General features: G+C 34.3%; 1 protein-coding gene across 1 annotated transcript in view; it reads left to right on the top strand.

Annotated features, from left to right (window-relative positions):
* The window catches only part of LOC137620049 (uncharacterized), an 88,723-nt gene extending 77,356 nt beyond the window's left edge, over positions 1-11,367 (top strand). The window contains exon 8 of the mRNA XM_068350328.1: positions 11,197-11,367. Within this exon, the coding sequence (XP_068206429.1) occupies positions 11,197-11,367 (171 nt within the window). The remainder of the gene's footprint in view (positions 1-11,196) is intronic.
* The last annotated feature ends 596 nt before the right edge of the window (positions 11,368-11,963 follow it).

Raw genomic sequence — 11,963 nt, 5'->3', positions numbered from 1 at the left:
TAATAATAATAATAACAAGAAAGGCACTCTGAATGCAGACCTCCGTCAAAGCAGCTTAATTCTCGAAAACCGCTTGCCATAGGGTTAATTTAGTCGACCTTTTACTCGACCTTGATCTTGACCTTTGACCTAGGACTAAGAGTAAAATTGTGGTCAGAAAGTTTTTCACAAACAAAAGGACAAATGGACATACATACAAACAGGGTAAAAAACATAACCTCCTCTAAAATTCATTGGCGGAGATAATAATAATAATAATAATAATAATAATAATGATAATGATAATGATAATAAAATAATAATAATAATAATAATAACAATAATAATAATAATAATAATAATAATAATAATAATAATAATAATAATAATAAGTAATATATAAATCCCACCAATATGAGAACTCATTTAAAAGAAGGTTGCCGAGCATCCAATTCAGATCATGAACTACAATGTACAACAAATATAATTTCGTATGATAATTTTTAGTTCATTAAAGCCATAATCCGATTGTATACGCGACGCAAACTTTATTTGTTCCCTAAATCCAATGACTCATCAAATATGTCTGTATAATTAGTGCAATTTACTGGGATTAATTAACCTTGATTATGGGAAATACTGTTGACAAAAAAAAAAAAAAAAAAAAAAAAAAAGCGTTAATCAGCCAGAAACTTATGCTCAAAGTTTTGACTGATTAAACAGGCTTTGGAGTTTTCCAAAATGCATTTTCCATTGATGCCAATTACACAGTTATAAAATCATCATTATCATCTACGCCTATTGACGCAAAGGATCTCGGTTAGATTTCGCCAGTTGTCTCTATCTTGAGCTATTAATTCAATGCTTCTCCATTCATCATCTACTTCACTTATAAATTAAATTGTATATTTATATTTCTTATGTGTGGGTGTCTCTTATTGTCGATTAAGAATGATAAATTTGAAGAATCAATTAAGAATATGTTGTAAAAGGTAAAAGATAGAATTTTTAAAGAATAAATTAGATTCTGGTTAATTAGGTATATTTTTGTATCTACAGAATACATTAATAACAGATTTTCATATGATAATAATAATGTATTTACAACATAACTTCGATAAATGATAATTAATGATATTCAAATATAAAAACGAAGAATATCTGATCAATTAAGAAAATTATTTTTCAAGGAATAGAATATTTTACAATCTAAATATGTTTTAACCCCTGTTTGTGTGTTTGCGCATGTGTTTGTTTGTGAACAGCTTTCTGGGAAAATTTTAATTGTAGAGTAATGAAACTAGCAGGGATTAACTGTTATGTAAAAAGTTGGAAATAATTAAATTTTGGAAATTCAAGGTCACGGTCAAGCAAAATTTCCAATTCACGTAGTCAGCCATAATTTTGAACATTGTTGTCACAGAGACTTGAAACTTGGTTCATATTTAAGTGTATGAAAATCCACGTCAATTAATGCATGTTAAGGTCAAATGTCAAGGTCAAGGTCGAGCAAAAGGTCGAGAAATAAGCTGCCGTGACGGAGGTCCGCGCTCTACTGAGTGCCCCTCTAGTTATCATCTACAATATTCAAATTTAATCAGAATCCACATCTCCCTATCGCATAAAAAACTGTTTCCAAAGAAATTTGACATAATTCAGAAATTATGAGATAAAGAACAGCAGAGGAAACGAGAGAAATAAATCGAAAATTAGCAATGAAATGAAGCAACACTGTTCTCCGGCTCCCTATAATACAAACTGGCTTTCTTGTAGCATAGTTAAGGTAATTTCTTATCGAATATATATATATATATATATATATATATATATATATATATATATATATATATGTATGTATATATATTTATATATAAAGTACAAACATATATACGTATCTCTCTCTCTCTCTCTCTCTCTCTCTCTCTCTCTCTCTCTCTCTCTCTCTCTCTCTCTCTCTCTCTCTCTCTCTCTATATATATATATATATATTTACATAATATATATATATATATATATATATATATATATATATATATATATATATATATGAATGTGTGTGTGCGTGTAATTTGATAATCCTTTCAAAGAAAGGCCATTACAACGACGTCTAAACTTTAATTAAAATTCCCCTAGATTAAGATTACATTTCAATAAAACCCGTCAAATATTAACGTCAAGTTCTTTCATTCCCAAAAAATTGAAAAAGCATAATTGTTGCAAGAATTTATAAATACATTTGACCATTTGTATTATAACAAGTATCCGACTTAGCAATAACTGCACCTGCTCCAGTTAAAAAAGAAAAAAAAAAAAAAAAAAAAAAAAAAAAAAAAAACCTCCGAATAATTGAGTCGGACCAAAAAATGTCTGACTGTCTGTCTGTGTCCTCGGTATACACCTGGCACGTCTGAACCCTCTAGAATTGTCATGGGGAAATTTCAGCCTGCCGGGATTGTACTGCGAAATCATACTTTTAAACGGAGAACTTATTTTGTTGTTTCTTATTCTGTAATGAAATTGAAACATCTGCAATCTTGTGTTCAAATCATACTTTTAAATGGAAACTTTATTTTGTTGTTCCTTATCCTGTAATGAAATTGAACCACTCCTGTAATCTTCTGTTCTAATAATTACCAAAACATATAACATAAAATAATTAAGTTTTGTATTTTTCCTGTTTTTTCCCTTTCTTGCATTAACAAATAAAAAGGAAAAAAATGAAAAGCATATCAATTATATCGTTTTCAACATTACACAGGACTTTACTGATCTACAAAATTCCCAAATTTCTGACAGTCAAAAAACAACTCTTTTCTCCAAAACTTTCTCCCAATATATTTTTTTGGACGATGAAAGGCAACGGAGGTTCTAACAGACCCAGAAAAAAAGCTTACCCCGAAAGTTGGAAGATAACTTTCCCCAAAATTTCGTGTTTGCAGTTCTTAACCTCTTTAAAGTTATAGAGTCGGAAAACAATCTTGTTTCTTTAGGGTCAAGTATATTTGGTACACACTATATAGATTTGTCCTTTATTTATTTATTGAGTATCTTAAAGCTAACTATGTTGTTGCAGCCAAACTCGGCCGAATCCCTCGTCAGGCTGGGAGGAGCGTAAAGAGAAAAGATCCCCTTTTGTTCCTTTGTTTGATGTCGGCTAACCCCCAAAATTGGGGGGAAGTTGATTAATTCATAGATTTAAAGTTTTCTGGCATCCTGACATCTAAGGTCATTAACGCCGATATCATTTATTATACATAAAAATAACAGAATATTCAATTAAAACCATAACAGTTAAGATGTCATTATAAAAGTTAAATAGTTTTCAGAAGACCTGCTTCTGAAATAAATCTAAAAATGCCGTTCGCATAGTAGGACACATCATGTCCAAGAATCTTGGCAAGGATGAACCTGCCACCCTCACCTCGAGCCTCAAACAGATATCTATTTCTTACGTTATCATAATTGGGGCATTCGGTCAACAAATGCCTATCATGGGGGAGGTGCCTTGGTAAATAGAATAAATAGATTATTGATTCAATTATTCAAATTATCGGTAGAACTTCAAAAAGTTGAATCTTGCAGCAAATGTTTTTATGTTGAACAGGCTGATATAAGTCTCTTTTTATAGTTTATATAAGAAAGATCTGTTTTAATGTTGTTACTGCTTTTAATATATTTTATTTCAATTGTGCATTACTTCTCATATACTTTATATAATAATTTCCTTTCCTCACTGGGCTATTTTTCCCTGTTGGAGCCCTTCTGCTTATAACATCCTGCTTTTCACACAACGATCGACTTTTTATTTTTATCTTTTTAAATATACGTTGGTAAAATATATGATTAATAAAATTACAGTCGCTTTAAAAGATAATCACAAACATAACCGGCACGAAGCAATAACCTAATCACGAACGTAACCGGCACGAAGCAATAACCTAATCACGAACGTAACCGGCACGAAGCAATAACCTAATCACGAACGTAACCGGCACGAAGCAATAACCTAATCACGAACGTAACCGGCACGAAGCAATAACCTAATCACGAACGTAACCGGCACGAAGCAATAACCTAATCACGAACGTAACCGGCACGAAGCAATAACCTAATCACGAACGTAACCGGCACGAAGCAATAACCTAATCACGAACGTAACCGGCACGAAGCAATAACCTAATCACGAACGTAACCGGCACGAAGCAATAACCTAATCACGAACGTAACCGGCACGAAGCAATAACCTAATCACGAACGTAACCGGCACGAAGCAATAACCTAATCACGAACGTAACCGGCACGAAGCAATAACCTAATCACGAACGTAACCGGCACGAAGCAATAACCTAATCACGAACGTAACCGGCACGAAGCAATAACCTAATCACGAACGTAACCGGCACGAAGCAATAACCTAATCACGAACGTAACCGGCACGAAGCAATAACCTAATCACGAACGTAACCGGCACGAAGCAATAACCTAATCACGAACGTAACCGGCACGAAGCAATAACCTAATCACGAACGTAACCGGCACGAAGCAATAACCTAATCACGAACGTAACCGGCACGAAGCAATAACCTAATCACGAACGTAACCGGCACGAAGCAATAACCTAATCACGAACGTAACCGGCACGAAGCAATAACCTAATCACGAACGTAACCGGCACGAAGCAATAACCTAATCACGAACGTAACCGGCACGAAGCAATAACCTAATCACGAACGTAACCGGCACGAAGCAATAACCTAATCACGAACGTAACCGGCACGAAGCAATAACCTAATCACGAACGTAACCGGCACGAAGCAATAACCTAATCACGAACGTAACCGGCACGAAGCAATAACCTAATCACGAACGTAACCGGCACGAAGCAATAACCTAATCACGAACGTAACCGGCACGAAGCAATAACCTAATCACGAACGTAACCGGCACGAAGCAATAACCTAATCACGAACGTAACCGGCACGAAGCAATAACCTAATCACGAACGTAACCGGCACGAAGCAATAACCTAATCACGAACGTAACCGGCACGAAGCAATAACCTAATCACGAACGTAACCGGCACGAAGCAATAACCTTATCACGAACGTAACCGGCACGAAGCAATAACCTAATCACGAACGTAACCGGCACGAAGCAATAACCTAATCACGAACGTAACCGGCACGAAGCAATAACCTAATCACGAACGTAACCGGCACGAAGCAATAACAGACATTATTAATCATTAGATTTTATATTCTCTCTCTCTCTCTCTCTCTCTCTCTGTCTCTCTCTCTCTCTCTCTCTCTCTCTCTCTCTCTCTCTCTCTCTCTCTCTCAAGACATTTAGGTCAATTTCAGTAAATGTTGTCAAAGTTTTTCAAAGATTAATGATAGAATTTCAGTGAATGTTGCCAATGTTTTTCCAAAATTAATTACAGAATTTCAGTAAATGTTGCCAGTGTTTTTCAAAGATTAATTACAGAATTTCAGTAAATGTTGCCAGTGTTTTTCAAAGATTAATTACAGAATTTCAGTAAATGTTGCCAATGTTTTCCAAATATCAATTATAGAATTTCATTAAATGTTGTCAATGTTTCTCAAAGATTAATTAAAGAATTTCAGTAAATGCAGCCAATGTTTTTCCAAAATTAATTACAGTAAATGTTGCAAATGTTTTCAAAGATTAATGACTGAATTTCAGTAAATGTTGCCAATGTTTTTCAAAGATTAATTATAGTAAATGTTGCTAATGTCTTTCAAAAATTAATTACAGTAAATGTTGCCAATGTTTTCAAAGATTAATGACAGAATTTCAGTAAATGTTGCCAATGTTTTTCAAAGATTAATTACAGTAAATGTTGCTAATATCTTTCAAAAATTAATTACAGTAAATGTTGCCAATGTTTTCGGAAGATTAATTACATAATTGCATTAAATGTTGCCAATGGTTTTCAAAGATTAATTACAGTAAATGTTGCCAATGTTTTCCAAAAATTAATTACAATAAATGTCGCAAATGTTTTCAGAAGATTAAATAAATAATTTCAGTAAATGTTGCCAATGTTTTCGGAAGATTAAATACATAATTTCAGTAAATGTTACCAATGTTTTTCAAAAATTAATTACAGTAAATGTCGCAAATGTTTTCAGCTGTCGCAAATGTTTTCAGAAGATTAAATACATAATTTCAGTAAATGTGACCAATGTTTTTCAAAGATTAATTACAGAACTAGGAAGGGAGTTTGAGTAACGAAACTTAGTCACCATGGAGACGAAGATATAATTGCCGAGTTAAAGACTAGATTGGGAAAGTCCGTTGCCGACTCGGCAAATTCTGCGCAGGCTAATAACCCAAAATTATTTAATATCACCGAGAAAGTTCGTAATCTATATGAAAGATTTTGGAATCAACAAAGATGATGCTTAAACTTGTGACAGCTCCAACAGATTAGGGAATTATTTATGGTGTTATGTGGACAAAGTTAAGGAAAATAATCTGTAAGTAATATGATGCAATAGTCCACACATGATTCAGCTAAATTCGCAGAGAAGGAACGCTGCTTGAAAAGCATTTAGAGATATAGCAGTTATTGATGTAAGATGTATTCCAAATTGATAGAAACGAGGCAGACAATAAGATATGGTGTAAAGAAAATAGCACTTGGACAATAATGATTGGAAAAAAATAATATGAAATGCATACAGTGAAGATAAATATAGATTATACCTTAATTGGGAAAATCATTATTTGTAATCGATTCAAAACGACAATGAAATAAGTTTATTGTCTTAATCCTTATTACCTTTTAAAGGTTTAAAGACAAGTGACATTGACCTAGCAAGTGAGACAATGCCCTAGAGACTGACCATATATGCATATGATCAGGCCCTGAGCCCACTCTCTATCCAAACTAGGACCAGGGAGGGCCAGGCAATGGCTGCCGATGACTCAGCAGATAGGCCTATGTGCCTAGACAGTTTAAAGGTTTAAAGGCCACTCGTGAATGGCAGATGCTAGGGACAGTGACATTGCCCTAGCTGCGCTAGCACGTAGGACAATGCCCTAAAGACTGACCATATATCCACATGAAGCACCCAAGCACCCTCTACAAAGCTAGGACCAGGGAGAGGCAGGCAATGGCTGCTGATGATTCTGCAGCTAGAACTATAGGCTCAGCAAACCTACCCCTATCCTTAGCTCACAAGGATAGAAAGGTTGCAGCGATTAAAGGAACTAACGAGTTTGATCGGGATTCAGTCTGACAATCACCAATCAGGGACGTTACCAAATAGGCCACAGCAACCCGTTTATTTCCCATTTATAGCAAAAATTCTTCTCTTTCATTAATAAAAACGCTTTCACCTGAGTAGGCCTATCTTACAAACCCTCTCCACTCACGGTCTTAACGCCGTAATTCAATATCTTAGGGAAAATTGAGTCAAATCAAGGCACCTAATCATTCCTAAACATTTTACGACCATCAAAGATTCTCCACAGCCACACTCCATTTTATTCTGCAATTTGCATAATTCTCCTCAGATCTCGTATCATTCACTGTCATCTCTATTCCTTCATCTGCATTCATCACCTCTCGAGAGTACTATTACTCTGTCGACACAAAACTATATTTACATAATTTAAGATCCATATGTTCATCTACTCACCTCTCTCTCTCTCTCTCTCTCTCTCTCTCTCTCTCTCTCTCTCTCTCTCTCTCTCTCTCTCTCTCTCTCTCTCTCTCTCAATATTTCATCTTTAATCAAGGAGAAAAGGGGAAGGGTGAAAAATTATGGGAGAATTCTGATTTAAAGTTTATATATATATATATATATATATATATATATATATATATATATATATAGTATATATATGGAGTGTTTATGTAGGTATATATATGTATATATATATATATATATATATATATTTATATGCATATATATATATATATATATATGTGTATATATATATATATATATATATATATATATATATATATATATATATACATATATATACCTACATAAACACTCCATATATATACTGTATATATATATATATATATATATATATATATATATATATATATATATATATATATTTATATGTATATATATATATATATATATATATATATATATATATATATATAGTATATATATGGAGTGTTTATGTAGGTATATATATATATATATATATATATATATATATACATATAAATATATATATATATATATATATATATATATATATATATATATATATATATATATATATATATATACATACACATATAGTTTTAAAAAATCCGGAACCGAATGGTAGGAATATGGTAATATATGGTAGTTAGTGTCATGGCAAGGAATATTCTGATATATACCTAACCACAAATATATAAAATTTATCTCTTATTATCTTCTTTATTCCTTATAAACTTTTCTTGTTCATTTAAATCTCGTTAATCTTTCTTATGAAAAATATCAGTCTACCAGAGCCTCTGTACCATGGTCCTCCACTGTCTTGGGTTTGAGTTCTCTTGCTTGAGGGTAAACTCGGGCACACTATCCTATCTAATTTCTCATCCTCTTATTGTGTTAAAGTTTTTATAGTTTATATAGGAGATATTTATTTTAATGTTATTGTTCTTAAAATATTTAATTTTTCCTTGTTTCCTTTCCTCACTGGGCTATTTTCCTTGTTGGAGCCCTTGGGCTTATAGCATCCTGCTTTTCCAAATAGGGTCGTAGCTTAGCAAGTAATAATAATAATAATGATAATAATAATAATAATAATAATAACAATAATAATAATAATAATACCATTCATCTTAATACTGCGAAATAATCCTAATATTTGATGTACACTTTTTCCTTTTTCTGCTAATCTCCTTTTCATATTCATATCTTTCTACCTCTATTATTTGATTCCTACAATTACATTAACATAGGAGACTATCTCTCTCCTTTTTTCCCTCCCCAGATGATTCCATTTCGTTAATCAACTCGCTTGTCACGACGTGGAATTTCATTATATATCTCTTCGTGTGAATGGGAGATCGGATTTTGGGATCATTGGTAGAGTACTGTTAATGAAAATTGGCATTATCCTGTTTATAGTCAGGCTATGAATGGCAGAGGCAAGGGACAAGCAGGACAATGCCCTAGAGACTGACTATATATATTACATGATCAGCGCCCAAGGCCCCTTTCCAACCAAGTTAGGATTAGGGAGGGCCAGGTAATGGCTGCTAATGACTCAGCAGATGGGACAACAAGGACAATGCCCTAGAGACTGACTATATGTATTACATGATCAGCAACCAAGCCCCCCTTTCCAAACAAGTTAGGACCAGGGAAGGCCAGGTAATGGCTGTTGATGACTCAGCAGAATGGACAAGCAGTACAATGCCCTAGAGACTGACCATATATATTATATGATCAGTGCCCAAGGCCACTCTCCAACCAAGTTAGGGCCAGAGAGGACCAGGCTGTGGCTGCTGATGACTCAGCAGAAGGGACAACCAGGACAATGCCCTAGAGACTGACTATATGTATTACATGATCAGCAACCAAGCCCCCCTTTCCAAACAAGTTAGGACCAGGGAAGGCCAGGCAATGGCTGTTGATGACTCAGCAGAAGGGATAAGCAGGACAATGCCCTAGAGACTGTCTACATATATTATATGATCAGCGCCCAAGGCCACTCTCCAACCAAGTTAGGGCCAGAGAGGACCAGGCTGTGGCTGCTGATGACTCAGCAGAAGGAACAAGCAGGACAATGCCCTAGAGACTGACCATATATATCATATGATCAACGCCCAAGCCCCCTCTCCAACTAAGCTAGGACCACGGAAGGCCAGGCAATGGCTGTTGATGACTCAGCAGATAGACCTAAAGGCTCCCCAGTCCCCAAATAATAGCTCACAACGATGGTGAGGTTACAGACACTAAAGGCACTAACGAGTCTGAGCGGGACTCTGTTTGGCAAACACCAGGCAGAGGTGTTACCAACCAGGACACAAAAAGATAATTCCTTTTTCTCCTTTTCGTAAATGTGTCTTTTAGAATTAATTACCATAGAGGAGCAGGGTAGGCATATATATATATATATATATATATATATATATATATATATATATATATATATATACATATATATATATACAGTATGTATATATAAGAGAATTTATGAATATTAATTTTTTTTTTTGAGGGGGGTATAAAAGTACGCATCTATAAAAGGACTTAGGTTATGTTTAGTTTGCAAATTTAAAACAAATTTTTTTTTATTGGGGGGATGAAATTACGCATCTATAAAAGAACTTTTAGATTGTTAAATTTGCGAATTTACGCGGAACCTTTTCATGGGAGGTATAAAAATACGCATCTAAAAAAGTTGAACTTAAGGAGGTTAATTTTGCGAATTTAAAAGGACCTTTTTGGAGGGTTACAAAAGTACGGATCTATAATAGAACTTAGGGATTTCGATTTTACAAATTTAAATGGAACTGTTTTTCGTGCGGGGGTTATAAAACTACGCATCTATAAAAGAACTTATGATTGTTAATTGTCGAATTTAAATGGAACCTTTTTTTTTAGGGGGGGAGTATAAAAGTACGCATCTATAAAAGGAGAGTTTATGAGTGTTAATTTTGCGAATTTAAATAGAACTTTTTTTTTTTTTTTGGGGGGGGGGGGGGTTTAAAAGTGCGCATCTATAAAAGGAGAGTTTATGAGTGTTAATTTTGCGTATTTAAATAGAACTTTTTTTGGGGGGTGGGTTTAAAAGTACGCATCTATAAAAGGAGAATTGATGATTGTTAATTTTGTGAATTTAAATGTAACTTTGGGGGTTATAGAAGTAAGCATCTTCAAGAAAAATAGTAGAAGATTCTTGATAAATGGACATAATAACAAGAAATGACAGAGACAAGTAATTTTAAACATTAACGAATTAAAACTTTCTTTATTTTCAATAATGGAAAGAGACAAGTGTACTGATTATCTTTATAAGAAAAGGAAATTTTCCAGGATTGAAAATAAGACCGCTTCAAAATAGAGTTCTTTCTTTAGTGTTTCTTGGTCTATCAGAGATGATGATGATGATGATGATGATGATGGTATATATGCAGATATTAGGCAAACATTTTGAGAAAAATGCAGCAACAAACGATATTGGTTTATATGAGCATATTTACTTTGCCATCAACCAAATCAGGTTAATGTGATTGATAAACCACTTAAGAGACTTCTATCATGTGGACGGTACCTAGAAATACGTCAATACCGATCTCTGGCCAAGAAGAAATTCAAGCAAACTCTTCTGCAGAGAAATATTAAGAGCAATGCAAATTTGTTGCAGAAGAAGATGAAGATCGGAATGAATTAATCGAGGGGAGTCAACGTATAAGAGATTCAAAAAATTCAGGAAAGAAGACTGAAATGGTTTGGTCATGTGATGAGGAGAGGAGATGAACACGTATGTAAAAGGGTTACGAACATAGAGATGGAGAGTAGAAGAAGGACGGGAAGGCCAAAGTTCAGGTGGAAAGATAAACAATTCAAAGGTTTAAAGGCTGCTCATGAATGGCGAAGGCTAGGGACACTGACATTGCCCTATGTGACGGCCGAGAGAGGAGTTGTGAAATCAAAGGCAGATTGGAAACGACTGAGTTATATTGTTGTGGAACACTCTCCTTATATACAAAACCTCGAGGCAACAGGACATGACAAGTTCACAAGACAGACAATATCACCGGGGAAAAACCAGACAGGAATTTTCATGTTCGTTTTAGTGCGAGGGAGGAGCGAAGATACAAGCATAATATATACAAAAGGAATTATGTACAATTGTGTGAAACACGGTTGGTACATGGCTCCCCCCCTAAAAATGACATACTGTACATGTTAAATAGGGCGCCCTGATCTAGAGAGGCGAACTGTAGGCGGGTCATCTGGCAGAAGATAAGCAGGTTTTAGACGATC

Source organism: Palaemon carinicauda, chromosome 26 (genome assembly GCF_036898095.1).
Source record: "Palaemon carinicauda isolate YSFRI2023 chromosome 26, ASM3689809v2, whole genome shotgun sequence".
NCBI lineage: Eukaryota > Metazoa > Arthropoda > Malacostraca > Decapoda > Palaemonidae > Palaemon > Palaemon carinicauda.
This window is presented reverse-complemented; position numbering and strand designations above follow the sequence as displayed.